The following is a 16,860-nucleotide window of genomic DNA, read 5'->3' on the forward strand; positions in this document are numbered from 1 at the left end:
CTATATCAGCAGAACTCAAATACTCATAAGGATGCCAAGTGTTGTCATAAGGAGGCATCAGGGCAGAATAGGAGGCTAATACAGGTAATCCTTGATTTAAAACCACAATATAGCCCAAAATTTCTGTTGTTGTGTGAGACAGTTAAGTACGTTTTGTCCCATTTTATAATCTTTCTTGCCACAGTTGTTAAGTGAATCAGTGTAGTTGTTAACTTAGTAACATAGCTGTAAACTGAATCTGGCTTACTTACCCATTGACTTTGCTTGTCAGAAGGTCACAAAATGGGATCACACGACCCTGGGACACTGCAACCATCATAAATATGAGCCAATTGCCAAGTGTCCGAATTTTGATCATGTGACCATGGGGATGCTGCAATGGTTGTTAAGTGTGAAAAAGTTCATAAGTCACTTTTTCAATGCCACTGTAACTTTGAACGGTCACTAAATCAATGGCTGTAACTCAAGGACTACCTGTAAGCCTTTTTGATGTGAATATGCTGTCTCCTTGGTGGATCTAGGCTCCCAAATCAAAACTGCCATAATCATCCAGAACCAAGAAACATGGTCTATTACAATGGGGCTTGTCTATAATTTCTCAACTCCATTCTAGCTGAAATGCATAGGTTCAGTCCAGATAGTTGCCTCATCAAACTGAAACTTTTAGTAAACCTCCTACTTGGCATTCCAACTGATTATTTGTTGGTAATCCAATAACACTATTTCACTCCAGCAGAGATGGAATGTTATGGCCATACTGTAACACAATTCTGTATTTTCAGTTCTAATACATGGTTAGCTACATTTTCAAGAGTTCGAAGACAGAGGCTAACATAATTCAACATTATATATATTTCTGAACACATACTTTTTGAATTAAATTTGTTGTGTAAATAAATGGGCATATGATTGAATTATTTGAATGTGAAAATATATACAGTATTCCTTACTCGTTTTCAAAAAAAAAAGAGAGAGAAAACCAAATAGATTGATAGGCAGCTTCTTTCAATCTAATGCTGAATGTATTGGGATTATTACAGTATCCTCAGAATTACTACTCGGTATGACAACTTCCAGGTATTTTTATCCCAATATATAGGGAATAGGAGTATCAGTTTGGGAAGGATACTATAACACAATTATCTAAAGCAAGGCATTTTTAACTTGGTAGTACTCTATTTATTATTATCCCTTAGGAATAAAATAGTTTGTTATAACCAAATCCTCCCATTTGATTTCTTCTGAGATTCAATTTTTTTTCTCAAGGAAAACGATTAGATGCCAAACTGTACAGTATGTATTTGCAATATTTGTCCTTTATCAAGAAACCCTCTCCAGTTTAACCTGAGAGGCTTATTCCTTTTCCACAAGTGGTTTATTTTTCCACAAGTGGTTTCCACAAGTGGTTTATCTACCTGGTCCTTATGGTTTTGTTCTCTAATTTTCCTTTTTTTTTCCTTCCAGTCTCCTTGGGATGTAAGAAGAATAGATTCAGAATTGTCTCTGGGATCCAAGTTTTTAAAAGAGGCATTTAAATGGAAATCTTAGCCCTTTAGACCAAACTCGCATTTCAGGAACTAGAGCTGGCTTTCAATATTTGAAGTCTTGAAGGAAAAAAGGAAAACATGAGGGGAGGTAGATTGCCATTTTTCCAACTTGGCTCATAATTTATAAATAAAAATGAGACGGAACTTGGAGGAAAATAAATTATGCTTCTTACATATTCTACCAGTGAAAGCAAGCATTTCAAAGTATTTCCAACCATCAGGGCAGGGAAATCTTTCTGCAAGAATTTTTTTGTTGTCTCCTAATGAACAACAGGTTGTTCTGAACTGTGTGAAAATGCTGTACAGACACAGCCTCAGAGCAAATAGCCCTTTGACTAAGAACTAAACTAAACAGATCTGTCAGGTGCTGGAAGTTCTGGTTGATGTTTAAACCAATATTCCATTTTTTCCATTAAGAACAGCATTTAACAACAACAAAAAGTTTCCTTCAAGTAATTCCCAATTTCACCTAACAGATTTAGTTTCTAAGGATCTTTTTAAAGTTTAATTGACAGCACGGGTAATAGGCTGTATATACTAATAAGTTCTGTTTTTCAAACTGATTCCAAGCTTGTCTGTTTTTAAATCTAGGGAATAGACTGTGCAGTAACTTTATATACCTTCAGGTTTTCTGGAACAATGACAGTAAATGATTAAATCTATTTAGTAAATCATCTGATATTTTTAATTTCTTCATTGTAGTTTTTGCCAATATTTCATCATCTTCCTTTTCTACCACATTCTCCTTATGCAGTTAATATTGAAGCTCATTTCAAATAATCCTAAAACAATGCAGAATACTTGTGATCAAATAGAACCTCAGTGTTAATACGTCTGTTTTTATTGTAAACAGGATGGCTTGCTGTCTACCAAATATTTCATGAGACTGCAGCCTGCCTATCTTAGTGTAAAAAGGAAAGTCAGTTTTAGAATCTAAGACTGTATGTCTTCTTGGGATGAATATAATTATATTATACTAGCTATACCCAGCCACGCGTTGCTGTGGCTCAGTCTGGTTAAATGGAAAAGAAAGAAAAGAGAAAGCACACGTTTGTGTCACAGGTGTGACATCTATATAATAGTAGGTATATAAAAACACGCGCGTATTCGAATGCAACGTTGTGTCAAAATTTCAAAACAATCGGTGAAGAACTTTCGGAGATTTAAGATTTTGAACAAACGAACATTTACATTTTTATTTATATAGGTTATAATATAATACAAGTAGTGACTACCAAACATTCTTTCCTTATAGGGCTCAATTCTACAATAAGAGAACTAGAGAAAGGACTGCAATGCTGATATCCAGCATGTGCATAAAATGTGAACATGGTCTCTTATTCCATGCCAGAATAAACAGAATCCAGTTCCTATTTATTAAAGTAACAAACATTACATTATTGTAAGAAAATCGTACAAGGAATAAAGCATAGGTCAGCTATCATTATGTCCTAATACTTCATCTAGGAGTCACTACCTTGCTGAGAGTTACACTGATGTATCTTCTTTTCAGTTCAGTTTCATCCCATCTGCACTACTCAGGATAGTATGGTACTTGCTGTAGCAAAAGCCTCAGTGTTTACAGGCTGGAATGAAACTGGGATAAATACTAGGAATTAACAAATTACATCTCTATGTTACTGCTAGAAAAGATTTTTTTCTGGGAAAATGTTAAACACACTGTACCTTTTTTTCTGAATAGGCAAATATTACTGCATAGTTTTGACTATTTCTCTCTTGAAATATGTCAAATACTGACCTCAGCATGAAAAAAACAGTTACCTCATTGTCAGTTCCCACATCAAGCATAACGGGCAGACACTCCTGGGGCTTTACTCCTCCGCATGCTGTGTAAAGTGCTAGTTTACCCACCGGGATGCCCATTCCATAACAACCTAGGTCTCCAAGGCCAAGAATACGTTCTCCATCAGTCACCACAATAGCCTGTGGAAAAGTATGGTAAGCATTATAAAACTGCAAAGGTATCTGGAATTCTTTGTTAAGATCAGTTTTAAGTTCTTTCATGATATTATTATTTTCTGAACAACTACCATGAATGAATGAATGAATGAATGAATGAGCGAAAGAACGAATAAACAAATGAATGAAATACTGCATTTTCTTTAAGGCCATTATTTAAGTAAATAAATCTTTGGTCAATCAATTATATGGGCTGATTCAATCACTACATGAGAAACAACACATGGCAAATGAAGTGCACCTACTACATTCTGTTTAATGATGCCTTTTATTTCCAGAATAGATAGTGGGTCTAATCCTACTAATAATAAAAGGGAACAAGGCTTTTTTTTTATCAATTTCTCTTTTCCTCCTGCTATTCCAGATACTTGCCCATACTCCCAGAGCAGATTTTGCAGAGAATACAAGACAGTGAAAGAAATGGGCAAAAATCATGTTCTTTTTAAATGTGTCAATATATAAAATATATTTTTGATGAAAGAAAAGATACCAGTGGATATAATTTTATTCCTTAAATGTTTTAGATAAAGCAAGTAAAAATGTAACTCTCTGGTACAATGTGTGTTTTAAGACAACAACTGCCATCTGCAGTTTCTATTGCCCAATTCATTGGAGAGTTCTGGCTAATTATTTCTTTTTAATAGATGCTCTAATGAATTTGTTGTTTAAAAACTGCAACATCTTGCTGTGATTCAAAGAGGAAAAAACTTAGTAGTCCTGTTACTAAAACAATCTATGTGATTGAGCACGAATAGCCCATGAACATTTGCCCTAAAAAATGTAACTGTTTAACACATTGCTTTAACTCCTCTGAGTAATGATTCATGTTTTGTGATGTACATTTCCAGCTCTGAGTAATGATGCTGTGCTATTTCCAGTTCTTATTTTCCAGCTTAAGGATTTAATTTCTGACAAGAAGCTATTAATCAACCATTTAGGTGTAGGGAGTCTTTATCAGCCCAACTGTCACATTTGTCCCAGCAGCATGCATATAAGTCCCCCTTAACAATTTTATATTAACAATTTCATCTCCTCAAACTGGCATCTATCCATAGATCATCCCCCATTATTTTTCATATTTACAAAAAAAAGGAATCCTGCACAGGCACTCCTGTTTTCAGAAATGTCCCAAAGGTTGAATTTTGAAGACCTTTTCTTTTACCTAGTAAAGCCTTCTTGGTCCTTTTGTTTAGTAATTGTTTGGTTCTTTCTACCTTGAGAAAGCAATCCAGGTAGAGTTGCAATAAGGATGGATGGAGGGTGAGAAAACCCCAGTAGGATTACTGCTCAGTTGAAGCAGTGGGTAAAAAAGAAAAACAACTGGGGCAAAGGCTCTCTTTGGTATAGCCTCCCAACCAGCAGGATTTCCTGGAAATTTGGACTGAGAACAATGCAAAAAGAAAGAAAAAGATGATAGTGCAATTGATAATTACAAAGCAGTGTACATGAGACTATAGTACTAGGGAAAAAACACAGGTTTGTTAACAAGACTCTACAAAGACATTAACAATATACATTAAAGATATCTATGTTGTTTTTGCCATATCTACAGAATTTGGAATTTATCATGGTATCAAGAATTACAGATCGAGAGGGAGAATGAGCTGGCTAAAAGAATTTTGTAAAAGAATTGCACTACATCTTATTCTGATCTACACCTTCATCACAGCAACGTATTGTAGTCAATGGAAAAGAAGAAAATATTCAATTAACACTGGAAAAGAAGAAAATATTCAATTGGTCTTGGAAAAGAAGAAAATATTCAATTAACATTGTTAAAATTTTTGGAGCTTTTCTAGTAATCGCATTATTTTTAGGGCTGGTTCTTTTTTATTGCCATGTTTATCATTGTTGAGGTTGCATCGATCCTTTAATATTCTTGTGTTTATTTATATTTGGCTGATCAGCTAAGCACAATAAAATACATTGAGAAATAACTGGTAATTGCAACTGGTTTAAAATATAATAACAATAACAACACAATAACAATAATAATAATGATGATGATGATGATGTTGGAAGGGACCTTGGAGGTCATCCAGTCCAACCCCCTGCTCAGGTAGGAAACCCTATACCAGGGGTAGGCAACCTTGGCTCTTTTATGACTTGTGGACTTCAACTCCCAGAATTCCTGAGCCAGCCATGCTCAGTTGAAGTCCACGAGTCATAAAAGAGCCAAGGTTGCCTACCCCTGTCTATACCATTCCAGGCAAACATATTGCCATTAGGCTACTAGTAAATACAAAGTACAAAGATCTTGGTGTTAGTATGTCAGATTTCAAGCACAATTTAATGTATTGGTATAGACCTCTGAAATCCTGAGTGGCTTAGATCCTCATTGTCTAAGGGAAGGCCCATACCAATAGCATGGGTATATTAATCTGCAAGAGTGGCCCTTCTGAAGAGACCCTGCAATTTACAACTCATCTATATCACAGATGGAAGAAGGTCTTCTCCTGCATTATTCCTGGGCTGTGGAATTGCCTCAAACCGCAAACATCATTTTAGAAGATCTGTCAAGGCACATGCCTTTTGCCAGGTTTTTAAAGTTAATTACAATTAACATTGGATTTATTTTTTTTAATTGTTTGCATTTCAAATTTTACTGAATATCAGCCACCTGAATAGTAAAGCAGAATATAATCAAATAAATAAACAAGCAAGAAAGCAATATGATGGAGGAAATGCTAAAGACATACATAGTCAAATGATGTGCAGATAAGAAGACCCTAGGAATACCATTCAATCTAGATTTTCCCCACTGCTGCTTTAAAAATATGTGTGGAATAGTGCACATAAGAAAATTGCTCAAATCACACACAAGTCATGTTCATGAATCATCCTGCCAAATCAGCTGCTATCAACCAGAATTTTTTTTTTAAAGCATTTCCAAAGTTCTCAGAAAAAGAAGTTCAGGAACCCGGAGCTTCCGCGCCAGGTATTTTTCACCACGGTTTCAACATTTATGTATATAAACAAAAATAATCTGTTTCTATTTTTCCTGTGCTAATCCTTTGAGAATACAACCTTTGTTGCTTAAGAAACAGGTATTCAGTGCTACATTCCACAATGATTACATATTTCTGTTCTGGCTCCAAAAATAAATATCTGAAAGCTGGTGAGAGGGGTAAGATCCATCAGTTATTGTCTGACATAATAGGAAGTGATCTGGCAATGGTGCAGCAGCAATTGGCAAACCACCTGCTCTACCAGCCCTGCATGCCTTTATAGATAGCACATATGCCTGAAAGGGCAGCCAAGATCTAGAGAAGATTATACATTCCACTGTAGAGATGGTGCATACCAAGTATCCAAATAATTTCAGTGCTCCCATTCAAAGCTCACTGAATCAAAGGGAAATCTTTAATAAGATGACAATGCTGTTCTCACACAAAATGTGGATTTAATCATATTAGCCTGCTATTTTCATAAAAATCAAAAGGAAAAAAATGCATTCTCTTAGAAATATAAAATTAATAAACAATGCTGGTCACATTAGTGGCTCTAGCAAACGTATTTACAGAAAAAGCTAAGTAGGCCATACTGGCAGGATTTTAAGAGTTATGAAGGTAAGTTTTATGTAACAAATTTAACTGAACACTCTAATATCCCACACTTTCCAATATGTGCTACTATAAAGTATGACATCAAAATGTGTGTTCTATACAAATAGAATAACTCACATGAATATTTTTATTCCTTCATATACAGTATGTTAGATTTTTTTTAAAAATCCCCAAAAGCATTTTTTGCATAACAATTTTAACTTCAACTTTTAAACTTATTCTTTGTAGTGCTTTTGGAGAAAAAAAGCAAGCTAAAACTATTTTAAATAAACCTCAAGGCATTTTACTATATCCAAACTGAATAAAGGTGCTTTTATTAGTTTTAATATTTAAAATTACGATCAAAGGGTTCCATGTTTGAATATTCTCTACATTTTAAAAAACCCTAACATGTTAGAAAAATTGCCAGCTTGCTTTCTCTGAGACATGCCCAGGGGGGTACTAGATTAATGGAATTTTCAGGGGGCATTCCAATATCAAAACAAAAACCAACACTATTTTTTACCCCAATAATCTATAGACATGATTCTAAGCATGCACATACATGCATCTAAGAGACACCTACCTTTATGGTAGTTTCAGGCCATGCTTTAAACAATGTTTCAATATGTCCTCGATCATGGGAAGTAATGAAGAGTCCTCTGTAAAGAAGTAATTCAAACTTCAAATTATTTTTATAATATGATTCCTTCCTTCCTTCCTTCCTTCCTTCTTACCTACCTACCTACCTACCAACCTACAATTAATTTGAAGTACAACTTTCAGTATTAATTTAATATATTGCTTATTGTTTATAGTTTTGTTAGTGATTTGTGCTATATTAATCAATCACATTTACCTTATAATTCAATGACACTTAAGTTTTGTTTAGAGAAAGTGTATTAAATATTTTACAGTATACTTTGGAACAAACCAGTCCTCACCTCTGTTTAACCACCCATATTTACTATCTGTAATTTATCTTCTACACTCCTATAAATTTTGTATTTCTTTTTACATATAGCCTTTTACTTACAGCCTTTCAAAACTATATTTTGAAAAATAGATGGCACCAATTCATGCTTTGTGTTATACCCACAGATATCAATCAATTCCACTCTATAAAATTAAAGATCAGCCACTTAGATTGTTATTATCAGATATTTAGACTGATGCAGAAGTCATAGTAACAAATAAGATCAGTTTCATTCGGATTGATTATAGCCTTCCCTCTTTTGTTTCACAGACCCAGAGCATTTTTTTAAAAATTTCTTTCATTTCATCCTTAATTCTTGTTCTTTTTCATTTAGTCTTTCTATATTTCAAGGACAATCTTCTGTATGCCATGGAAATCACCAAATGAGCCTTTGGCCACTCATGGCTTTGATCAATTAAAGCTTTCATGCAATGTATTTAATAAGCTAAAGAAGGAATAGACTAAGCTACTAGCTTTAGTTGTAGCGATACCAACAATAAGCACAGTATCAATCAGTTCAGACATATTTTGAAATGATTCCCACCAGCATAACAAAAGCCCAATTTACCCAAAGGATGATCATGCTGTTATATGCAAGCTAAATTCCCTAATCTAGAGACTAGTCTATGTGGAAACCAACTCTTGCCTAAATCCAATCATGGAGGCTTCAGCAGGGTATTAACTTACTTAGGATGAGTAAGTAGGAGATGATTACAATTGTGAAATGAAGGGATTTTAAAAATTTTCCCTAAAATCTGATCACCCATTAGCTACTATATCATTTAAAAGTCTAAAAAATAAATAAATAAAAAGCACCATTTAACACCATTCTCAACAACTGCCTACTTACATACTGGTGTTGGCAACGTATTTGTGAGCTGAACGGTGAACTACATGCAACACTATTGAAGTGTATTTCTTGTATTTACTGTGATGGCTCACAAGAACGGAAGAGGAGGCAGAGGAGGAGAGGAAATATATATAACAAATAAAATATAGCAATATGACAGAAACTGGACTGGTATGAAACAAATAAACACACCCACACAGTCCAAAGGAGGTTTTATTCTCCTTCATTAAAGGCCTGGGAGGAGAGCCAAGCCTTCAAGGCCCTTCAAAACAGCAGCAGGATGGGGGCTATCAGGATCTCTGGTACAATTTCAGGATTGTATCAGGGGCCACTCACTACTACAGAGAAGATATGCTTCCAGGGAACCAATAGATAGCATCATTTATTTAAAGAAACCCAAAATGTGCCAACTCTGCCAGATCAAACTGGACAGGATGATACTATGGGGATGAAGCAGAACCTCAGTTGACCAGGTTCAAATCAGTTAGACTCCATCCTGATTTAATGAACATGAATTCTAGAAAAATTATTTTCCAACATTATATACTAAGATTAGAAAAGCTGGCATGGAAGATTCAATAAATGTTATACATAGGTGCACAGAGGCAGTTAGGAACATTTTGTGAATGTGGAAAATGATATGATTGGTTTAATGGTTCAAAAAGAGGTGTTGCCTAAGTACAGTCATATATTCCAGAGCAGCTAGTTCCCAAAATTTGAACAGCTTTAGTTATAATTACTAATCTTTACATCAATTTGAATCTGCTAGCCCTATAATATGATCAACTAGAGAGGAAGATACTTTTAGAATCATGCAAGTCAGAAATAGAATCTCCAAACCAAATTTGGCTATCTTTGGGCACTGATGACATATTTAAGATAGTTAATGTATACATTTCCATGGTATCCCATTAAGCAGTTATCTATAACAGCCTAAAAGTCATAGGACTAAAGATACGTCATCTCTAAATTGTTATAACATGAGGTATTTACAATATGGTTTTTTGAAAATTCCTTACATTTTCTTAAGGATTAAAGATCAAGCTTGTCGTGACTTTTGGATATTTAACTAAATTACTAACATTAAATTATTAAGCTTGTCATTTTTAAAAGATGTTGCCAAATAAACACAATCTAGGTCGCCCTGTCCTGGGGTACTCTGTTCAAGGAGAGTTGAATGTAAAATAAATTCTTACAGTAATAGATACTCTATTTTATGAGAAAAGGGTTAAAATAACATGGCTCATTTATCCTGGGAAGAAACTCCAAACTTAGTTATATCGTACAATTCACAGAGGGATTAAAATACTTCAGTTAGGATATTCCATGGATGTTTCATGGAAAAAATATTAATTTGGATCCGAACATTAAAAAAATGTACAGTTTTAAAATAATTCCTTAAAAATAGCTACAAGGTGGTAGTTTCTGATTGAAAAATAGTATTCAATTTTTACATTCAGAAGACGGAGGATTCAATTTCAAATATATTCAAATAACACTAGTAGTACCAAATTATCTTAACAATGTTAAGATTGTTCTACTGTAGAGATAGGGGCCAGGTAGAGGTCGGGAGCAGCAAACTGCCCCCTCCAAAGCCTGCATGCCTCTTCTCTCTACATGATCTCATCCCTTCACATCACCATGGCAATGTGGGAAACTACTCCAGGCTGGTACAATGACCTCACCTGCCTGATATCAGCTAGGTTACACCAACAGGATGTAGCAGCAAACTGCTCCCTGTTTGGGCCTCCTAGCTGATATCTTCTTAAGGATTGGTAAGGAGTTTAACCAATAAAATGCTATTGCTACGCTATTGCCATGTTAAACTTTTGCTGCTTGGAAAACTGTATAAAAGAATAAAAGCTGCGAAGGCGGTCAGCCATATTTGCACCCTGCAATGACTGAGCACTGATTACTACATTCTACTAAGAAGAAATTATTATTATTTAGGGTATAATGAGAACATGACAGAAAAACGTATACATAAGAAATAAAAGGTTTGTTATTCTGATCTCCAAATTAATTTTAACGACTATTGAGAAATAATTCCACAAGATTTCTGGAAAATTGTGCTGTATGTTCATCAAATCTCCACATCTGCTGTTAAGAAGTAATCTGAACCAGAAAAGCCTGTTTCCTACATTGTTTAACATCTACAGTAGATTGGGTGAGGTCATTCATTGATTCAGAATGATGTGCCATCAATGTGAAAATGATACCCAGTTATATGTCTCTGTCCCTAACCAGGTAGAGGATGTACTGGAATTTCTGACATGGTGCCCAGTGGTAGGATTCAGCCAGTTCACAACACGTCCGTAGAACCGTTAGCTAATTTTTTGTTGCCCAGGCCCAGAATGGACTTCCGGAAGTGGCATCCACACAGAGAACCGGTTGTTCCCATATTTGAATCCCACCACTGATGGTGGGATTAGGTTCTCGGTGGGACTGAACTCTAAGCAAATGAAATAGCTGTGGAGTCAAAAGCCAGCTGAGTCTGACTTTAGTTTATTTATAGTTCTGGATGAACTTATCCTGCTCTGAACAAATCTGGCTTACAGGGGGGAAAGGGGTTCTTTCACAGCTCCTACTTGAATGTAAATGGAGGTTATGTTGAGGAGAGCCTTTGCACAGTTACATGTGATGTGCCAAATACAGCCCTATTCCTGAATTAGGAGATCTCTGCATGGTTATTCATGACTGTGTCAGCTCATGGTGGGACTTCTGCAATCTGCTATACATGAGGCTTGCTAGAAGATTATCAAGAAGCTTCAGATGGTCCAGCCTGCAGCAGTCCTGGTAGATTCCGATACAGGTAGTTCTCGATTTATGACCACAACTGAGCACAAAATCTCTGTTACTAAATGAGACAGTTGTTAAATGAATTTTGCCCCATTTTGCCATTGTAACTTCAGACAGTCACCAAATGAACTGTGGAAAGTTGAAGACTGCCTGTACTGCCTGCCTGTATCATTACTATCCTGGTCTGCTGCTAGATGCAATTCACGATGTTGGTTGTCACATTTAAAGTCTATCTGGCTCAGGGCCTGAATACCTACAAGTCTGCATCTCATTTGTTGCCCCTATATCCAGCAAATGAGTTAGTCTTGAGTTAGTCTCAGTCTGTTTCAAATGTTAATCGTTCCATTTTATTCTGCAATATCCTTCAGTATTTGACACACTCAGTTTATATACAGCAGAAAATAATTAAAATATGAATTCCTGTTGTCAGATAAACATGAATGCTAGCTGGGGTCAGCTGGAGATTATGGAAACACAAGAAGCATGAGATGAAAAGAGTCCATTGGATCACAATGGGTCATGTAAGCAAGCTAATGGGGGAGACCTTTGTCTTCCAGGAACTCTGAATAGAAGGGTTAAGGCTATTTAGAGAAGCTGTAGGAACTAGTGCTGACAAGATTTGGAGACTGGCCCAAAGTACTTTGCCCTTTGTGTGACCAGAGAGATTTATTGGAAATCCTCCAAGCAACTAAACCTGGGCAACCCCTGGCGTGGAAGGTTTGAAAATTTCCTAACATCTGAATTTAAGACTCAAAGCTAAGGATGTTACTGGAAGGCTAAAGAGGGAGAGTCGAAGTTTATTCAGATAAATAAAGAGGGGGCAGAACAGGAGCTAAATTCAAGAAGAACAGCATTTCATCAAAGTGAATAGCAATGCAATAATAAGCAATGATGCCAGCAAACCTATCACTGGATGAAGAGGCATAGAGAAAAACAATATGGCCTTTTCCAACAACACCATTGGTTGTTTAGTAGTAAGGGTTTGCCATTTCTTACAGTAGCTGCTTTGAAGATCTGATTAAAAAAAACATGATGATTTTTTAAAAAATACATACAAATTAAAAAGCAGCTTTACACTATAGGAGGACATGATTATATGATGTAATAACAATATATCATATATTTTTAACTCATACAAATAATAAAACACATTAAAATTAAATCAGAATGTTTAAGAGGCTGTAAATCTCAGACTATGAAAGATGCAAACACATTTAATTTGAATTGCCATGAATAGTCTCCAGTAATTCCAGCTAAAATATTTTTGGTGCCAAAAGTTAAGCATATGTATAACTGTTCAGTGAACTACAAATCGTCAAACTTTACTCTATCAAGCAAACAAAAAAAATATTTGTTATGACTGAAGCAAACTCTACTGAAGCCAGACACTCTCTACAAAAAAAGAAAAAAGTATAAAATGTTACTAGCTGTGGATCTATTTCCAAGGAATAAATATTCCAGATAAATATGAAATCAAAACTTTATTCTAAAATGAGAAGTCATTATATTACCAAGTTCCAGCTATGTATTCCTATTAAAACTTAAAAAACAGCAGGCTCTTGGTACTACCCAATTAGAATCAGAATTCACTTTGAAATGCAACATTGTCCAAGAATGCTAACGTGATGACTACAGTATGTTCTACATCTTGCACCCAAGATGCCTGTATTTGAAAGCCTGTCTGAAATAAACTGTGAATGGATACATACTTTAGAGAGACAGTAATGGCTAAACAAAGAATGGGTTACTGACAAAAAACAGTAATATATGACAAAAGGATAATGGCTAGACTAGCTCACTCTGATGAAAGGCAGAGTATGGTAGAACACAGAGAAACAATGGTAACAACGCTCATAAAATGCTTCATTTTCCTTTTAAGCCTAGGATAAGCAACAAGAACTCTCTAGCCTCATTTCTCTGTCCTCAGTTTTGCGCTGCTTGTATTTTCATGGTAGGTTTGTTTTTTTTTAAGACAAAGACTTAAAAGAAACAAATAAACCCCCCCAAAAAAGGCTTAAAGGAAACTCAACCCATCTACTTTGGGGGAAATAAAAGCCAGAACACCTCCACTCACATACCATTCATCTGTCTTGGGGGACATCACTGAGTCACTGGCAATGTGATGCCTGCAGATTCTTATGCCTTTCCCCTCAAAAGACCCTTTGAAACTGAAACAACCATAGCCATTGACCAACATAAATTGTCTATCTTCACGTTAAGGCTTAAGGAAACTTTCCATATGTGCTCTTTTAGGAGTAACCCATCTATATATATACAAACTAGGAAGTGCCAAGTTAAGTAGACCACCAAATAGTGAGGGAAAAAACAACAAATTATTATATACAAATATGTTTTATACAAATATGCAAAGAAGAGTAACCAAGATGAGGGCTGGAGACTAAAACATAATGGAGAATGGTTGCAGGATTTGGGTTTGGCTAGTCTAGAGAAAAGAAGGACTGAGGGAGACATGATAGCAGTATTCCAGTATTTGAGAGGGGCCACAAAGAGGACGGGGTCAACTTATTTTCCAAAGCACCAGACGGCAGGACAATAAATAGTGGATGGAAACTAATTAAGGAGAGAAGCAACCTGGAATTAAGGAGAAACTTCCTAACAATGAGGACAATTGATTAGTGGAACAGCTTGCCGTCAGACGTTGTGGATGATTCATCATTGGAGGTTTTTAAGAAGAGACTGGACAACCACCTGTCTGAAATGGTATAGGGTCTCCCGCTTGAGCAGGGGGTTGGACTAGAAGACCTCCAAGGTCCCTTCCATGTTTATTCTGATTGATTGTTTTTGTAGGTCCAGATGCTGGTAGCTCACATAAGGCCTCCATTGCCTTCACCAGGCATTAACCTGGAACAAATATTTATATGCTGGATTCACATATTTTGATGAACTATACTTCCATTTGCATTTTGGTTATACTAGTACTATCCAGTTCACTGTGATATGTTCAGTAAGCAAAATATAAAAACTAGGATATTGTATAAACTAACAAGAACAGTCATGAAAATATGAGATTTCATGATTTCACTCTTGCCAAACTATTAACCATGTTTAAGCAAGAGGGAAGAAGAAATAATATATCTCATGTCTAGTATTTTCATTTTCCTTTAGTTAAGAAGGATTTTTAACTGAAAACCTATTACATTTTTAAATTAAAAATTATTCCACCTATTATATTTTAATTATGATTCAATTAAAATAACTAGTGAGGGTCTAACTAAGAAAGACCTACTAAAAACTAGGTATGGAAATTTTAAAAGAAGAATGAAATCCTAAAACAACATTTGAAAGGCTAAACATCTGGACTTTATCTGGCTCAGCATTAATTTTAAAAACCCTATCCTACTTCATTAGGGAAAACTCATTTACGTCACCATTCTTTTTCAAATATGTTATATATCTCTGCATATATATTTTTCCTTTGTCAACTGTTAAAACTTTTACTTCAATTAAAAAAGTTCCATTGAAATATATAAATCATATACTATAGTAGTAGCATGCTTGCTGAATACTGCCTGAAATATTTCACATAAGAGGAATATGATACCAGATTTATAATAACTACAGTAAGCCCAATAATGCCACATACATACCCAACATATCCAGATACCTCAGATTAGAAAATATGCTGTTATGAAGTAAAGTAGCTCTTGGCATCTTCAAAATAACCCCAATGCATATGCTTTTTGTCCACTGTGCAAAGTTGTAAGAAATGCACTCAGCTTCCAAAGAATTCCTTCCCCATAATTAACCTAGCCCATACAATTCGCTTGGGAAATAGCAGGATCTCAGAAGCACATCATTTCCTCTACTTTTTCTGAGCCCAGAAATACATCGAAGACTTATCTTCATGTTAAATTAATAACACAGTTCCCAAATAACATGGCTTGCTTTTTTTTAAAAAAAAAAATAATGAGCTTAGCACAATGATAACAATACAAGCTTTGTTTTCTTTTATTAAGTTTAATTACAGCATTCGGACGGAGGGATTTTCAGCAGGATTGCAACTCACAATGGAAGAGTTAAATCTTTGTTCCCTATATCCTACAGTGCTCATGCAAATTGTTCTCCCCCCCCATTTTCCTCTTTATTATGACTGTGACCTTCAACACCTGCAAAGTGGATAAAATCTAATATACTTTATTACCCGTGATTTTGGAGGGAAGTTGGGTGACTGACAATGACTGGAAGCAGCAACAAGAGGAACAGGTAATGGAAACAGTATAGTCTTTTGCCAACTCACGAATGGATGGAAAACATTCATTCAGTAGTGGGCAAAGCCCCATAGAATAAAAGTATCATCTGCATTTAAAGTAGCCTGGTTTTAAAAAAAATCTATTTCTAAGTAGAAACTGACTGATGAATGCAAGTGCAAGTATAGAAATGCCATTATATGTGCCACTATAGATTAAACCAATTTGAAAAGTCCGAGTGTGGGTGCTGAGAAAGAATGAAGGGCACAAAATCATCTAGTATTAGGCTTCTGTTGGTGAGGGTAAACTCGAACTAGGGTCTGCCTGCTTCTAGTGCAACACTTTGACCAAACAGATTAATTAGATCTCTTTCAGACAGATTTCAAATCTAGGCCTGGTAGTGAAACTATATTGATTATTTGGTGGTTAAAGAGAGGGCAGTCTTCCTGATCCTATTGGATCTCCTAGTAGCATTCACAGTAGTTGATTATAGGATCCTTCTAGGTCACCTAAAGGATTGACAATGGCCGGGAATGTCTGCTGCTGTTCTGCTGCTACCTAAGAAGATAGTTCCAGCTGCTGATAATGGAGAATGAGTGTTCAAACCTTTGTATATAGGATGCTGCAAGATCTGACTCTTCCCTGAAAGTTATTTAACTTCTCCGTGGAACCATTAGGTCAGGTCATTTGTTGATTCTGGGTGATATAACACCAGTATGCTGGTAGTATCCAGTTATATATTGCCTTCCCCAAGTCAGACAGGAAATACAGTGGGTGTTCTTACTGTCTAGAGGCAGTACAAGACTGGGTGGGATGAAACAACTTGAAACTGAATCTTAGTACTATGAAGTTGTGGCTTGTCCAAAAACCATCTGATTTGATTATAAGTGCTATATTGCATTCTTCCTGAAAGTTGCAGGAGGTGTGGGGGAGGTGGGATTCTTCTGGATTCACA

At 35.7% G+C, this 16,860-nt stretch overlaps 1 protein-coding gene across 1 annotated transcript in view; it reads right to left on the reverse strand.

Moving 5' to 3' along the window:
• Window positions 1–3,329: 3,329 nt before the first annotated feature.
• The window catches only part of LOC107295042 (NADP-dependent malic enzyme-like), a gene marked incomplete at its 3' end in the record, with an annotated part of 38,817 nt that continues 25,286 nt past the window's right edge, over window positions 3,330–16,860 (reverse strand). The window contains exons 4-5 of the mRNA XM_015824332.1: window positions 7,659–7,734; window positions 3,330–3,491 (exon numbers count right to left, since the gene is read on the reverse strand). Coding sequence (XP_015679818.1) covers window positions 3,330–3,491; window positions 7,659–7,734 — 238 coding nt within the window. The remainder of the gene's footprint in view (window positions 3,492–7,658; window positions 7,735–16,860) is intronic.

The sequence above is a fragment of the Protobothrops mucrosquamatus genome, unplaced genomic scaffold (genome assembly GCF_001527695.2).
Source record: "Protobothrops mucrosquamatus isolate PMUCROS unplaced genomic scaffold, P.Mucros_1.0 scaffold2207, whole genome shotgun sequence".
In the NCBI taxonomy this organism is placed as follows: domain Eukaryota; kingdom Metazoa; phylum Chordata; class Lepidosauria; order Squamata; family Viperidae; genus Protobothrops; species Protobothrops mucrosquamatus.